General features: G+C 46.2%; 1 protein-coding gene across 4 annotated transcripts in view; it reads right to left on the reverse strand.

Annotated features, from left to right (window-relative positions):
- The window catches only part of LOC118076802 (unconventional myosin-Ia), a 68,310-nt gene that overhangs the window by 39,318 nt on the left and 11,538 nt on the right, over positions 1–17,454 (reverse strand). For 3 of the 4 annotated variants that reach the window (XM_060272085.1, XM_060272084.1, XM_060272082.1), the window contains exons 2-11: positions 16,138–16,297; positions 14,598–14,713; positions 14,369–14,463; positions 12,602–12,706; positions 12,079–12,125; positions 11,294–11,357; positions 10,557–10,655; positions 8,946–9,049; positions 4,347–4,494; positions 1,911–2,029 (exon numbers count right to left, since the gene is read on the reverse strand). In XM_060272085.1, the coding sequence (XP_060128068.1) occupies positions 1,911–2,029; positions 4,347–4,494; positions 8,946–9,049; positions 10,557–10,655; positions 11,294–11,357; positions 12,079–12,125; positions 12,602–12,706; positions 14,369–14,463; positions 14,598–14,713; positions 16,138–16,257 (1,017 nt within the window). In that variant the 5' untranslated portion in view covers positions 16,258–16,297. Of the gene's footprint in view, positions 1–1,910; positions 2,030–4,346; positions 4,495–8,945; positions 9,050–10,556; positions 10,656–11,293; positions 11,358–12,078; positions 12,126–12,601; positions 12,707–14,368; positions 14,464–14,597; positions 14,714–16,137; positions 16,338–17,454 lie in introns of all 4 variants that reach the window. The other variant, XM_060272083.1, reaches the window with a different exon arrangement.

A 17,454-nucleotide genomic window follows, 5' to 3' on the forward strand; every position in this document is an offset into this window, starting at 1 on the left:
ATGTGCTGGAAATGTAATGAAAAGGAAGGGGACTTTTATCATATGTGGTGGAAATGTGAAAAGGTTAAAGGATATTGGGAAATGATATATAACGAACTGAAAAAGATATTTAAATATACTTTTCCCAAAAGACCAGGGGCCTTTCTGTTAGGACTGATAGGCCAAGAGATAACTAGGGAGGATAGTACCCTTTTCTTATATGCGACAACCGCGGCGAGGACATTATTAGCCCAAAAATGGAAAACCCAGGACTTACCGACAATTGGAGACTGGCAGACAAAGATGATTGAATATGCAGAATTAGCGAGACTGACTAGCAGGATTCGAAACCAGAGGGAGACAAGGTTTCTAAGGGATTGGAGTAAATTTGTGGACTATATGGAAATGAACTGTAAAGGTTTAAAGACACTTGCAGGCGTGAAATAAATCCTACGAATTGACCCTAAAGATTAGATACAAAGGAACTGCGAGATAAGAACTGATTAGAAAACCTTTTGAGGGGAGGGAGGGAAGTCAAGCTCGGCGGAGCATGTTTTTTGGGATGTTTGTATTTTTGAATGTTTGTTTATGTGTTTGTTTGTCTTGTATAATGTTTTAAATGTGTTTATTTTGGAAAATTTAATAAATAATTATTAAAAAAAAATTATGATAATTAATGGCTGCTGTACAGAACTGCCGTTCCTAGAATTGTTTGAAAGGAGAAGGTATGACGACCGGGGGGGGGGGGGTTGGGATGTCAGAGAGTTCCATCAGAAATGGAAAATTGAGCAGAAATGGCCACAATTTGCATGTTCGACCACAGTCAAGAATTGAAATCATGCAAGTGAATATGTGTGTGATCGGTTTTTCAGTCAGCGAATGTTACAGCAATAATTATACCATATTGGCCTGAATATAAGCCTCACTTTTTTTCCAAATTCCGACTGTGAAAAGCTAAAGTGTGGCTTAAATTCGCGACCTTACAAAAATTGGCTTTTACAATATCGCTGCTGAAACAGACGTACGGTAAAACAGAATGGGTGTGAGTGCCTGCAGAATTTTAAGGGAGCAGCTTATATTTGGGTATTGTCTTTCTTTCTCTCTCTCCACCCCCCCCCCCCCGAATTTTAAAGGTGCGGCTTATATTCAGGCCAATAAGGTATTATTTTCTGCCTTGTTTTTGATGTTTCCCTTCTGTCACAATGCACTGAAGTTAATTGAAAAATTAACTACATAATTAATTATGTTAGTTTTGAGCATAACTGCTAGCAACATAAAAAATGTAGGATTGGCCGGAAGCTGAACTGCAGTGGAACAGAAACAGTGCTGATTGTAACAATCACAGGATGGGACAGAAATCACTGCATCCTTACACCCCTAATTTCAACATCTGCTGAAAGACTCAATATTGTCTACACTGATAGGCAACAACCCTCCAGGATTTAATGCAGAGGCCTCTCCCAGCCCTACCTGGGAGTTTGGGATTTGAACCTGGACCCAGAAAATAGTCTAACACTGAGCTGTGGCTCTTCTCTCTTCCATAAAGAGAGTGCCACCTGCAAGAGGGCCCTGCTCCCTGTAGCTATCAGGCTAACTTCAGACTCCTGCACCTTGGCATTTTTCTACTGGAGAAAATGAGTTAGCACACCAGTGCTGATATGTCTGCAGTGGGATGCAAAACACAGATTCTAGCATGCAGCAGAATATGTACATAAATGACTTGCCACAGTATGGAGTGGCTGGTAAGAAAAACATGAGCAAGACGGTTATTGAGACCTCCACCCATTGAACTGGTTGAGAGGACAGGCTTGAGCCTCTATGAAACAGATTTTTTAAAAAAAAAATGGAATGGAAATGTAGCAGAACCAACATTTTTGCACGGGAACTAGTGACCTACCGGAAATCTGCATGCACCTCAGCTCCACACTCACCTGTGAGACCGTCAGTGTTGTCACCACCTTCTCCTGATGGGCCTCCACTGTGCGAGAGCACAAAGCCTGCTCCAGGGCAGTTTCACTCAATTGGATCAGCTGACAGATCTCCCGCACTACTGCAAAAGCAAAGCGGGAGGTGAGTTCCTCTCCCTGGTACTGGAGACACATTGCAATGCAAAGAAATCAAAGCAGGGAGGCTCAGTGGGGATCGGCAGGAGTTACCCAAGCTCAGGCTGCCTTATACCAATTACTGTTCCGTTCATTCTAGTGGGCAGGGATGGACAACTTGCCCATTTCAGCTGTTCTCAGTCTTGTTCTCCACATTTCTACATCAGTCTGGATTACTCCCCTCCCCCTACAGTCCTTGTAAAAATTTGCCAGCATTTTAGTGCATAAAAATTATGGAAGGTTGTAGACAAAATATATGGTAGGCATTTGATCTACAACCTTCCATAATTTTTATGGTGAGCAATTTCCCCAAAAACAACAGATTCTTGAAAACTGTTTTTACAAATATGTGCCTTCTTATGCACACCTTCCCCCAATTTGTGCATTTGTTAGCAGCACCGAAGTGACCTCCCTGGAGCACAAGCCTGGGCAATGTGTATGGAAGCCCTGAGCTGCCCAGATGATGAGACCTTGCACTTGGCCTCGCTGATGTGGTCCAAAGGAAGGCAGCGCAACTGGTTTGGCACCAGCTTGGATGCAGGAGTTGCCAGAAGGAGGCATACAAGGCACCACCCACCTATCTCAGGGACTTCACTTTGGATTTGTGTAGAGCAGGCTTCCTCAAACTCAGCCCTCCAGATGCTTTTGGCCTACAATTCCCATGATCCCTAGCTAGCAGGACCAGTGGTCAGGGATGATGGGAACTATAGTCTCAAAACACCTGGAGGGCCGAGTTTGAGGAAGCCTGGTGTAGAGTTTACTCCTTAGCCTTTTCTTCTCCCAAAGATACCCCACAAGGCAGCAGAGGTTTAGGATCAGAGTCTTCCTTCACCTCAGTTAGAAGATCAGTAACAGCAGACAGCTTTCCCCTGAAATGTTGTTTGCCTGCTATTATTTTTATTCCTGCCACATGCAGCAGTTTGTGGAGGGAACTTGCAAAGTGATGATGTCCCATTGGATTACTAAATGTTGCTAAATGGTACAGGGCAGCTGATGTTCCAACTGTATTTAGCAAAACCTTTTTAATTCTAAACCCATTGTGGCACCCTGGCCACCGTGTGTATCATACCATGGAAATGAGACTATTAAGCCAATGGTATGTGGCTGCATCCCCTTCATGGATCACTGCCTTGTCGTGGTGAAGGGGCTTGAATAACTCCAAGAAGCTATGAGCTATGCCGTGCAGGGCCACCCAAGATGGACAGGTCATAGCCAAGACTTTAGACTAAGTGTGATCCACCTGGAGAAGGAATTGGCATCCCACTCCAGTATTTGGTCAACGTCCATGCCCCCCGGAGGGGAGGGGGTGGTCACCCCGAGAGAGAGACCGAGAGGAGCCTGGCGAAGGTGGCAGGGAGGAGGAAATGTGCGCTCGCTCTCTCTCTCCCTTGCACACAACACAACTCAAGCACTTTCTTTCCCATCGCTCCTCAGATTCACTCCGCTCCACTCCTGCTGTGAATGCCGAGTTGCAACCACCGATTGCCGCCGAACTTGCCCGCAAGTACAAGGGTGAAGAAGGCGAAAGGAGCCGCTGCAGCAGGCTCCTCTAGCTAGCCTCTTCCTCCTCAGTGCGGAGCGGTCGCTCTGGAGCCCGAACCTGTGGCGGAGGCGACCGTCGCGAAGCGTGCGCACACACCCACACACACCTCCCCGCCGAAGCAGCTCAGGAGCCGGGTGGGAGGGGAAAGAGGTGGGAACGCGCACCGCCTCCTCACGCAATTGGCTATGATGTCCATGCCCCCCTGGAGGGGAGGCAGTGGTCACGCAGTTCTCCGCAACCACTTTTCCCCGCCGGCAACTTTTTGCACTGAAAAAAAAAAACCTGCGCGAGCTGTACAGTAGTACCTCGGGTTACGAACGCGATCCGTTCTGGGTTGCAGTTCGTAACCCAAAAAGGTCGCAAACTGAGCGCGCGCTTCTGCGCATGCGCGGGACGCGTGCGCACCGAAAACACTTCCAGGGTTGCGGAGTTCGTAACCCGAACTGTTCGCAACCCGAGCGGTTCATAAACCGAGGTACGACTGTAATTTGTACCTTTTCCCCCCTCCTTTTTAGCTTCGGGGGGGGCAGCTGCCCCCCTGGGTACGCCCATGCATGGGGTCATGGAGAATCGAACACGACTAAGATGACTAAACAACAAATGTGGCTGCATGCACCTGAGGAAAGATCTGGTTCTCAAAATCATGAGCTACCATGGGGCAATCAGCCCTGGACCACACGCTGCATGATAATCATGGAGATGACCCATCCTGCCCTGCTGACCTTTGTCATCCTCGATTCCACAAGCTTCTGCTCCACTGGCCTGAAATTGCTGCCCCAGCTTTATGTTGCCAAGTTTGAGGACGACAGCTGCCACCTCCAGCACTGCTGTGATCTCTGATGGGGAGAAGCCAATGGCTCGCATAGCATCCTTCAAGAAAAGCAGCATTAGGGAACAGGGTTAAACACAGGAAAGCCCTCAGGTGAGCTCCCTATGGACCAGAGCAAAGCCTTCTGCGCATGAGCATGTTGAGATCCAAGGCAAAACCCAATGATACTTTCAGGGCCAAAAATGGATGTGTAAGGGAAAACAATCTGGCGGTGCTCCCAGGCAGGTGTTTAATATGATATCAGTGCTCCTTATCTGTCCACAAGAGATTCCTGGATTCAAAATGCCAGTCCATACTCCCTCCCCCCATTTAATCTGGGTTTCCCCTTTCTGGGGGAAATTCAACAAAACTGCTGCCAGCTTCCCATTTGCAATATCTCAATGACCCATTTGCAACATTAAGCCCCTGTCTCTGAAAGCACTCTGGTTAACTAGAGAGAAGGATTTGGGTTGCAAAAGTTCTAATATGCCACAGGGCAGGTCTATGGATTCACAGAAATATACAAGTGGGACTTGCAACAGAATGCTGTTATGTGGCGTGCTTCTTTTCAGGGTTCCAGTCACCCATGCCCATTTCCAGGATATTCCCCCCACACACACACACCGTTCCCCTTCCACACAGTTCCCCTCCCCAGTTTTACACACATACACCAACAGTCAGTGAGAATTTCATAGCCGCTGAGTATGTTCATACCCAAGAAGCAAGGTGAGGCGACTCCCTCAGGCAGCAGGATCCCCAAAGGGCATCAGATCCCGATGTCAATCTTTATTCCCCCCCCATTCCTGATTTAGATCTTCACTCACCTCTACTTCCCTGGTGGGGGCAGCACCATTTTGTTGTTTGCCTCAGGTGTCAAAATGCCCGGTGCCGGCCCTGCTCATACTTCATGTTGTGGTGTTCTCTATGTCTCTCATTTGTACTTCTATAAACCTCAAACATCTTATCGGCGTTCTTTATTCAAAACAGAAGCTTATAAAGGAGGAACTCTCTGCACTGGACAACTCTATCAGGAATCACCCAGCCTGGCAGGAGTTCCACAAGGAAAAACAAACCATTTACCACTCTCAACTGGAGTTACTAAAGAACCGGAAAAATAAAAAACTCTGCAACCTTTCCAACCTACAAGCCACTAATCAAAACAAGATCAACAACATTGTCAATCTTTCACAGCAAACACTCAGCCCAGCTGAGGAATCCGTCCTCTCACGGGGTCTATCATTCTGCCCTGCTAAATCCCCACACATGATTCAGTTCTGCGGGGACCTGGAAGCATTTTTCCGCCGTTTACGCCTGAAGGAGTATTTTCATCACAAACAAGAACAAGACAAAGTAGAACAAACTACATCCCCACAACACAACACCTCTCAACTTACTGGGGAACAACCATCACCCTCCAAACGCATTAATGAACAGAACATCGACCACCAACCACCACCGAAAAGATGTTATACAAAAAGGGACTCCACGTGGACCCCTCCTGATGGACGCAATACCACACTAGATCTGTACATCGACTGCTTCCGCCACAGAATCCAAACGGATGTGACCAGAAAACACCATCACTTACAACAAAATCTAAACCATGCTGAAAGGAGAGCCATAGAAAATCTCAGGAACAACCCAGACATTATAATTAAAGAGGCAGACAAGGGTGGAGCTGTCGTCATCATGAACAAAACTGATTACATCCAAGAGGCCCACAGACAACTTTCCAATACTGCCTTTTACATGAAATTGGACTCAGACCCCACACAAGCATACAAAAAAGAACTGAACAAGATTGTCAAGGAGCTACCCCTACACATCCAAGAACAGATCCTCACAAACACACCAGCGGAACCTCGACCAGGAACTTTCTACCTTCTACCTAAAATACACAAACCAGGAAATCCAGGACGCCCCATCATCTCAGGTATTGGCACCATTACAGTGGGTGTTTCCGGCTATATGGACTCTGTTCTGAAACCATATGCTATCAGTGCTCCCAGCTACGTACGTGACACCACAGATTTTCTGAGGAAAATACAATCTTTGAACAATCTTCCTAACAATACTATACTAGCCACTATGGATGTGGAATCTCTATACACCAACATCCCACACAATGATGGTTTACAAGCCATAAGGAACACCATTTCAGATAAAACCACAGCAGACTTTGCTACCAAACTCTGCCACTTTGTCCTTACCCACAACCACTTCAAATTTGGTGATGACCTGTTCCTCCAGATCAGCGGCACGGCCATGGGCACCCGCATGGCCCCACAGTATGCCAACATCTTCATGGCAGACTTAGAACATCGTTTCCTAGACTCCTACCCACTCAAACCTCTCTTGTACCTACGATACATTGACGATATCTTTATTATCTGGACACATGGACAACAGACCCTGGAAACCTTCCACCAGACATTCAATGACTTTCACCCCACCATCAACCTAACAATGAACCAATCTATGCAAGAAATACATTTTTTGGACACTACTATAAAAATACAGGATGGACGTATAGACACCACCTTATACAGAAAACCAACTGACCGACAAACATATCTACATGCTTCTAGCTACCATCCCAAACATACCAAACAATCCATCGTATACAGCCAGGCCCTACGTTACAACCGTATCTGTTCCAACTCTACAGACAGAGAATCTCACCTAAGAGATCTACAGCAAACCTTTTTAGAACTAAAATATCCACCTGATGAAGTTAAACAACAGATCAACAGAGCCAGACTGATACCTAGGGAGAACCTGCTGCAAGACAGACCCAAAAAAGCAAATAACAGAACACCACTAGTCATCACATACAGCTCCCAAGTTAAAACAGTACAACGCATCATCAGAGATCTACAGCCTCTCCTGGACAATGACAGCTCCCTTTCTCAAGCTCTGGGAGGAAGACCTTTCATTGCCTACAGACAGCCACCCAATCTTAAACAACTCCTCACCCACAATAATACAACCACCAGACTTAACATGGACACTGGTACCAGAGCCTGCAATAAACCCAGATGCCAACTTTGCTGCCACATACACCCGGACAACATCATTACTGGCCCCAACAACATCCAACATACCATCTCAGGACTATTTAATTGCTCATCTTCTAACATTGTGTATGCCATCAAATGCCAACAGTGCCCTTCAGCTCTCTATATTGGACAAACAGGCCAAACCCTACGCCAAAGGATAAATGGACATAAATCTGACATCAGGAACCATAAGACTGAAAAACCAGTAGGAGAACACTTCAATCTCCCAGGACATTCTATACAAGATCTCAAAGCAGCTGTTTTATTACAGAGAAATTTCAGGAACAGACTGGAAAGGGAAGTTGCTGAATTGGAAATCATTACCAAGCTTAAAACCATGGAAGCACCTGGGATGAATAGAGATATCGGATTCTTATCTCATTATGCATGATCAAGCTTCCTTTAGCACCTCAGCCCAGGACTAATTGCAGCCATCAGCAGCCATTAACACCCATCTACAGGTTTACCACTCCCATCAGCCCATCTCCCATTCCCACCCACCACCCTCTGTATATATATAGGGTCTGACACTTCTGTTTCTAGTGTATCTGAAGAAGTGTGCATGCACACGAAAGCTCATACCAAAATATAAACTTAGTTGGTCTTTAAGGTGCTACTAAGGAATTTTCTTATTTTGCTTCGACTCAGACCAACACGGCTACCTACCTGTAACTATAAACCTTCAGTTCAACTAAGAGCTAGTCCACACTTCTGCTTGTTCCCATGCCAAGAAAGCATGGGTCCAGTGGTGTCCTATGTTTTCTAGGCATGGGTCTGAGCAGTTCTGCTTCTGCCCTGTTGCTTTACCCCAGAAAACCTGCTCTTTAGCGCTAAATTGGAACAAATGGCAATATGTGGAAACCCCAATTGCCATTTGTTCCGATTCAGTGCTAAAACGCAAGTTTTCCTGGGGGAATAGTGAATGAGCGAATGGAAGTGTGAATGAGCCCTAAGTCCAGACCTTCTAAGTGTCCCTATTTTCCCGAGACAGTCCCAAATATACAGAAGCCATCCTGGTTTCTGATTTGATCCCAGAATGTCCCACTTTTCCATAGGACGACCCTATTTTCATCAGAGAAATTTTGGAGGGTATGGAGTTATGCAACCCCCAAGCCATGGAGATGAGTAACAACCTTTAGAAGACACCTAAAGGCAGCCCTGTGTAGAGGTTTTTTAAAAATGTTTTATGTTTTATTATGTTTTTATATATGTTTGAAGCCGCCCAGAGTGGCTGGGGCAACCCAGTCACATGCGAACAGGACATCCCTATTTTCATCCGAGAAATGTTGGAGGGTATGTAAGTCTTCAGAAAACACCCTCCTGTGCATGGCTGCATGCATATAGGTTACATGAGGACAAAAATCACCATTGCTACCACTACTACATCTTCTGCCACTCACAGACCAGTACAATTTATACCCCAGACTCACTGTGGCACAAAGCACAACTCATACCTGAACAGCTCTGAAATTGGCGGCATCATCCATACCATGCAGGCTTGAGGCCTCCCTGTTGAGGTAACCATAAAGGCGGCAGTCTCGTTGCAGCTTTAGCTGTCCTGTTGAAGAGGAGGAATCATTGGGTTCCGGTTTCCGCCTGCAGGAATGGCGGACCTGTTTTCCATCTCTCTGACCTTCGTAAGGAATTTGGCGGTTGCTAGGGGAGTAAATGGCAACCCCCTACCCTCTCCGGGGGTTACGGAGAGGGGCCGCTGGCCCGCGATGCCCCCAGACCCACTCCGACTGTTTTTGGAGTGGGGGGAGCTTGGGCTGTGCACTTACGAGGGCCAGGACTCCCGGACGCTAATCTGCATGGCGGGGATTTCCATGGTTAAAGAAGATAATTAGGCTTAAATCTATGGACATACTTCAGAAGGAGGGGAAGAAGCGCTGTTTACTGCTGAGAAATTTATGCTGCTGAGGGAGAGGAGTCAAAGACTGTACTGCATCTGGAAGAAGGATTGATGGGGACGGAGCGATAAGGGAAGTGAGTTTTTATTTTTTTTCCTTCATATTGTTGCCTCGTACCTTCCCGGACGCGATGTCCTGGCTTGTTTGGAGTGAAAGAGAAGCAAAAGACTGTGTGAGTTGAACTTTATAACTGTTGTTACTGAGCATATTTTTTAAAGATGTGGAGTTGCCGATGAGAAAAGCCCCCCCCTAGTCGGACGGAAGGAGTTCTGGACGCGTTCGGAGGATTTATGAGCTGTGACGCACTTTAAATTGGAGCAGCGACCTGAAGCTAAGTTCAGCTATAGGGCAAGGAGATCCATTAATTTACCAAGAGTTTATGGTTTGATGTTTGGGTCTCCTGCCTGGAAAAGCTGTAAATTCTATAATGATCGTAAATCTTCATGGCTATGAGAGAAAACGAAAGTGATTTGAGTTTTTTAAGATGGCGCTGCTTCGAGCTGCTTCGACGCAACAGGGAGCTCCATTAAGAAGATTTATGGGGAGGCTGGACTGATTAACTCACACAGGAGAAAAAACATCTGTGAAACTTTGTTTGATATTTATCTCAGCAGCTGGGAAACAATCGGATGAAAGTGGAAAACATCTATGTGACTGTAAGGGGAAGATCTGGATTATTATGAACTTGGAGGACGATTTGAACTTTAGAAAAAAGACGGCAGTGGACAGTGGCGAGGAATTCCCAATTTCTTGAAGCATGGGAACCCAAATAAAAAATTCTTTAGATGATTTGGCATAACATTCGGTTTGATTGATATATATATGTGTATAATTTGAAATATTGAATGTGATATAATTGGTTTTAATTGGAAAATTAATAAAAATATTTTTTTTAAAAAAGAAGAAGAGGAGGAATCATTGTCGTGGCCTCTGTGGTTCTCACCCCTCCTTTATTCACAGAGCCCTCCACCCCTGTGTTAAGGGAGGCCTGATGCTATGATGTGCCCCCCACTCGCAAGACTCAACCACCCCCACTCAGAAGTAAATGGCCAGAGCTCTCTTCCCTAGTGGGGCCACACACACTTGGCCTAGAATGCAGCCCTCTAACTCTGCCATTGTGTGCTTTAGGTCCCATGCATGAAATGAAAGACATACTGAGCAGCTCGTCAGAGCCTCCAGACAGCAGCTGGTAGAAGATGTGGAAATTCCTCTCGCCCTTGACATGATGAACCACCCGGGATTTCTCTAGCAGGTCTGAGAATAAATGGAAGGAGGAAATGAAAGAGATAAGAGTTGGACAGGCACCATCAAGGCCAAGCTATACTATCTGAAGTGGATATTCCTAGGCTCCTGAAAAATCTTGTAGGCTGGCATTGTGTCTCTGAGGATAAACAGAACCTGCTGCCTTGAAGATGTTGCTGGACAGGGTAGCCAATGTGATGTCCAACTCTCCTCAGCCCCATCTAGCATGGCCAATTGCCAGAGATGGTGGGACTTGTAGTCCAAAACTTCTGGAGAGCACACATTCTAGGGTTGCCATATGTCCTCTTTTTCCAGGACACGTCCTCTTTTTCCATGGGTAGAGTCATCGTAGTGATCCATAGTTAAAAGTAGAAGTTGGCAAATGTGTCCTCTTTTTTGCTCTTCAAAATATGGCAACCCTAATGTTGACTAGACACTAGAATGCAGGTATGTGTCTTAAGGTTGGGGAACCTATCGCTCTTCCATGTTGTTGGACTCTACTACCCTTCAGCCCCCTGACAGCATGGCCAATTGCCAGGTGTGGTGGGAGTTGCAGCCTCCGGTTCCAGCAACTGGCCAAGAGGATGAAATCCCGTTTGTGCCTTATAAATTCTGACAAACTTTATCAGGGTCTGGTATCTCATACTCACAATTGCTGATGACGCCACCCAAAGGATCGCCCTTGAAGTCAAACTCAATATCCATGTATTTTCCCTAAGGAGAAGAGGGAATGTGGAAAGCAGCTGAAGCAAAATGAGCTGCCTGTAACCCTTGAAGGATGTGATCCTGAGTCCACCCACCTTTGGGAATTGAGTTCCTATTTTTTATTTCATTTTTGCTTCAGAGTAGCTCAATTTTACAGTGCAGGTATAGGGACTTGGCGATTTAAAATTGACAGATAGCAACGGTCAAACTACATGAGACATGTTTACTTTCCCCAGTGGAGCTAGTAGCAGTTTCAGTGGGGATCTAGATCAGGAAAATGGCATTCAGGGGTGGGTGCTTTCCCTCCCTCCCACAGTGCAAATGTCTCAAGCAAAACTATGGCCTCTCCTCCAAAACAGCAGCATTTCCCTTTAAAAAAGAAAACTAACAGTCTTCGTACCCTGACAGATGCATTCGTACCCACCTACCCAACCACATAAAGCAAGATTTCTTCAAGTCCAAGGCTCCACAACATTTTCTCATTTCCATGAAGAATAGAAGAACAATAAATGACATGAAACAGGCGACTATTACCTGGACATTTGATTAACACCATTTATGCAGGTCACGTCAATCATCTTTTCTTGGCATACTATTTGAGTTGTGGAATTTTGATGTAGGCACAGATCTGAGTCCAGAATTCTTGCTCTCTCTTCCCACCCCACCCTCTCAATAATTCTTGCTTTGACACAAACCCTCCCAAAACATGCATTCCTCACCAAATACTTACAAATCGTGAGGAGTTGTCATTGCGAATGGTTTTGGCATTTCCAAAGGCTGCAATAGGGAATGAAGAGGGTCATTAAAAGAGTTGCACGTTTACCCAGGAAAGCCTTGCCCACCCCCCTCCATGATGTTAAGAGGTCTTCTGCACTAGATTGTAGAGGCAACATATCATGGCAAGAGTGGACCAAACAGGTATAGAATAGTATAGAATTCAAGGACTTGCTAGACTACAGATTATGAAAACTCAAAGGTTCTCAAAAGCTCAAGGCCAAGACAAGTTTGTGTCACTAATTCCACGGGCGCTGTCCAATATGTGGCTGTAACATTTGCAGAACTACAGCAAATGCAAATGAATACAACAGAAGCTTTGGCTTCAGTGGGGACATCTGGATCCCTCACAAGTAATGAGCAACAACTGCACACAATTAGCGTCCTTATCAAAAGTACAAAAGAGCCTTGATAGTTTGCTGTCCCAGAACACAGCCCTCTCTTTCCCGTTCACAGAGAAGAAATCAGCATGTACATACCTTCCAGTACTGGGTTCGACTGCAGTAATTGTTCCTTGACACGATTCACCTGTTCCCCTTTCCCACATACAGCTGCCACGTATGACATCATCAGCTTGCTGGCCTCTGAGGGTACAGAAAAAGTGGAAGGAGCAATGACTGGGGCATGTGTGAGAAGTACTGAGGTGGGGAGCTTAATGAGGCTAGAGGTAAGAGATCCATTCTTTAAGAGTCAAAAGCAGTATTTCCTCCAACTTCAGTGCTGATCTTAGTGCTGTAGTGGTTAGAGATCCCATAGACTTTAAGTGTCCTGCCGCAGGTATCATTCAATGTGGCATTGTGGGCCCAATGGAGAGGATTGGCAGATCTTATTAAGCCTCATGGCCAGAGGTTCCCACTTCTGGATTATACTTTTGTTGGGAAATGTGTGCATAATTGTTTGCATAAGCACTTAGTGGGATTTCATGCAAGGCAGGGGGGCATTTTCAGCTGTAAATAGCCTATTTCTATCTGTCTATGTTCATTGTTTCCCAAACTTGGGTCTCCAGTTGTTTTTGGACTACAACTCCCACCATCTCTAACTAGCAAGACCAGTGGTCAGTGATGATGGGAATTGTAGTCCAAAAACAGCAGGAGACCCAAGTTGGGGAAACACTGGTCTATGTGAACAAGGAGATTGGGGGTGAGGGAACTGGGTGGAACACAGGCTGTGGTAATTTTTGGATAGTGTCAAGGGCACTTCCCAACCAAAGAATGCACATGGCAGAGAGTTAACTGTTGTCAAAGATATCACAGTTGCTTCTACAGCTCTCGAGACCTATGCACACCCCTTAGTGTCTAGGCAGCTATTCCAATGTCCACACCCTATGGAGCAGTTTCAGCAACTGGGAACCTCTCTCCCACCACCAGTTTATGTACCTTCCCCAATAGGCTTCTGCACACAGCTGGAGACTGTACCTGCATGGAAATTTCCTCTGCTCATCCCTCTTCAATCCCCTCCTGGTTCTGGGAGACAGTGGTTCAGCAGAGGGTGGAGAGCACCCAGACCTTCACTTGCCTGGCCTGCCTCTTCCTCCAGCTCTGTAGCTTCCCCTGCCTCCTGCTTCATGACTGGTACAGGTCCCCACAGACCACTGCCCCCCTCTCCCAAGTCAGACTCCAGCCCCCACTTCCCCCGGTGCTCACTCTTCAGCATCCTGCCATCTCCTGGCAGATAGCATGTTACTTGATATGAAGCCATATCAGTCTCTTTAGTGGAAACCTCCTCTGCTGCCCTCCAGATGTTGTTGGACTCCAACCTCCATCAGCCCCAGGCAGCATAACTAGTGGTCAAGGATTGTGGGAGTCGGAGTCCACAACATCAGTTGAACGTCTGTTTGGGGAAGGCTGGTCACCTTGACAAACTAGCCATAGGACTCAGCTACATTAGAAAAGAAGTTATAAATGTCTATTAACACTGTGACACCAGATGGCACTATAGAGCTGAAATCGGAACTTACGAAATTTTCCATTGTGAGCTTTAAGACAGGTTTTTCCCCAGGATGTTTTTTAAAGCTGCATAGGTACAGCCATATGGAAACATGCCAACATTGCTATATAAACCCACCACTCTGCTAAGGCCTGCCATGTGTTGCTAGACTACAACTCCCATCATCCCTAACCATTGGCCATGCTTGCTGGGGGCTGATGGGAATTGTAGTTCAGCAACATCCAGAAGCTCGCACATGTCTCCCACCCCTGTTTTATGACGCTCTCCCCCTCTCCTTTGAATAACCCTTTCTCACTCACCTGTTTTGCCGGCCCCGCTCTCTCCAGTGATAAGAATGCATTGGTCTTTGTCCTGATCTCTCAGTGAGCGATAGGCGTCATCCGCGATGGCGTAACTATGCAGGCACAGTGAAGAAGCATTAGAAGGGCTGGCTGGCTTGCCGCCAGCATCTCATTCCTCAAAGCCATCACACACACACACACACACACACACACACACACAACCGACTCCCTTGGGGGTCTCACTTACATGTGGGGTTTTACCGCAAAAAAGTTACAGTTCTTATACTCCTCCACTATCTCTTCCGTGTAAATGGGCAGCTGCTCATACGGGTTCACTGAGATCACCACGTTCCCGATGTACGTCTGTCGAGGCAGGAATGTTGCTATTACAAACAGCAAGATGCTGGCGAAATGCTGGCAACGCTCAAAATTGGGAGGAAAGGGTAGGGTGCCCTTAAGAACACCCACAAGTCCACCTCCTGAGTCCTCTCCCAGCTTCAGACACATCATGCTCCCTTGTCACTTCTGAAAAAAGTAGCTAAGCTGGCCAGCACAAAAGGTAAGGAGGTCAGGGCCTTTTCTGCCTCACCATAATTCAGGTATTGAATTAACCAGAGACAGTATGGTGTAGTGGTTAGCATAATAGACTAGGAACTGAGAGACCAGGGTTCAAATCCTCAATGGGCTGAAGCTGAGTAAATGAATGAGAGTCAGTTCCTGCTGCCCCCTCAGCTGACTTTCCTCTAGCTTGTTTTCCCTCGGTCCCTGCTTCTGTTACCACAACGCCACCTCTCTCTTTCTCCATCCCCTGGGGTGAGGATTGCCAAATGATCAGGTGAGGAAACGCTGCTTTGGTCTTCATTGTTGCTGTGCCTTTAAACCCCAGCTTCATCTGCAGGAATCTACAGGAGAAGCTTTTTATGGCACAAACTTGATAATGTATGTGCATCAAGTCACTCACTGTGAAAGGCACAGCTACAGAAGCTACTTGGAAGGTTGGCATTCTTCGTCCTGCACAGCCAATCAGCTGTGTTTCTGGACAGGGGCTGCAATGGTTGTTGCCTGTTTCTCTATACAAAAACACACTTAGGCTGCAAAGCTATGCATGTTCTCTAGGGAGTAAGCCACATTGAAGCTGGCGGGAGAGAACATGCATAGGATCGGACTGTGCATGTCATACTGTACAGCGCCTCGTGTTTCCCATTCTGAAGTTAGAAATAGGGATGGAGGACAAAATTATATGTTTATAATGCCTAATATGTCAAATTTTCATTTTCCAAAGCAATACAAGAATTGAAATACAGCCATCCTTGGAAATTCACACGTATCCAAATTTTGCAATGCAGTTCTCCATTGAAACCATGTTTACAAAAAATGCATTTTATTAGGGGAATTTGCTTACAGAAATGTGTATGTTAGTCGAAACTGCATATAAAAATGAGCTAGGAGAAATTCACACTAGAGCAGGCATCCCTAAACTCGGCCCTCCAGATGTTTTGGGACTACAATTCCCACCATCCCTGACCACTGGTTCTGTTAGCTAGGGATGGTGGGAGTTGTAGTCCCAAAACATCTGGAGGGCCAAGTTTGGGGGTGCCTGCACTAGAGAGTACAAATGAATTTTCATGAGGTTTAAAGGGGGGACCAAAGTGCATAGAAATGTAATTAAGATTTGAAAAACGAGAAACTGAGAGAACCAAAATTGGCAGATCTGTCCACCCCAAGTTATAAAGGCTGCCACCTAGCTCAGTTACCACCACCACCACCCCAATCCCTGGTGCTCTTACATAGATTTCCTTGTGTTGGAAGCGTTTCTCCAGGTTCTGCATTAACGTATCTTCCGTCAGTGGGTCCAGAAGCACCAAGTCTCCTACCCTACTGGTGTCAATTGCAGTCTCGGCCTCCATGGCTGTGGGAGGGACAGGAATTCCAGACACGAATGCCTACCTGCAAGGCAGTGGAACAGCTGGGTGAGGTCTGGATAATCCTGCCACAGAACCAGAAAGACATGTGAAAAGCTGCCGCAGACTCTTGGCTCATACAAAGTCAGTGACAATGCAGCAGGGTCAGTGAGTCTGCAAACCTCCAGATGTAATTGCACTACAGCGTAGCTCATCGTCCTTGGCCTTGCTGACTGGGGCTGATGGAATCTGGAATCCAACAACATCTGGAGGACCCTGGATTCCTTGCCCTTGCTGTAGGTGGGTACAGTGGTACCTCGGGTTACGTTACCTTCGGGTAACGTAATTTCGAGTTACGAACGTGGCAAACCCGGAAGTGTATACAGCTTTCCAGATGTTGTCGGACTCCAACTCCCATCAACCCCCATCGATCACAGATCATAGAATCATAGTGTATACTATCATAGTGTATACTTCCGGGTTTTGCCACACACGCATGTGCAGAAGCGCTCTATTGCGCCACACGCTTGCACAGAAGTGGCGCCTCCAGATACGGACTTTTTGGGGTAAGTACAGACCCCCAGGATGAATTAAGTTCATATCCGGAGTGTCCACTGTATTCTGCAAGAGACACAAGGGGTGGGTGGGTGGGTGTGTTTGTGTTGTTTCAAGGGCAAGTGTGTAAATAAGACCATCTGCATTGCAGGGAGTTGGACTTCATGATCCTTGGGGTCCCTTCCAACTATGATTCTATGATCTATGATCAATGGGGGTTGATGGGAGTTGGAGTCCGACAACATCTGGAAAGCTGCAGGTCAGTCACAGTTGCTCTTAAATACTTTTGGTCAGGGGGGGAATCTAATTATTGAGAAATGCTCCCATAAACAGAGGTGAAATCCCCAATGTGTGCTACAGTTTAAGGGCCAGATTTGATGAAGTGAACATGTGTGAAGGCCGAGCAATCTTGTTTCACATGAACTGAAAGCACCCTCCCTATTATGATGTAGTGAGATTACTGCCTGATTAGTGTGAGTGGGTCTATTACAACGGTTTTACGAGAAGTGGCTCCAGAAAGGATTTGACACAAGAGAACAGCTAAAATGTTCTTTAATGGCTATGTATGTTCATTTCCAGAATGGGCCACTCACTCAGAGTTGAGATTCAAGACCAGTGTCTGTTTGGCAGATTGTATTTGAGAAACAG

Source organism: Zootoca vivipara, chromosome 2 (genome assembly GCF_963506605.1).
Source record: "Zootoca vivipara chromosome 2, rZooViv1.1, whole genome shotgun sequence".
Classification (NCBI taxonomy): Eukaryota; Metazoa; Chordata; class Lepidosauria; order Squamata; family Lacertidae; genus Zootoca; species Zootoca vivipara.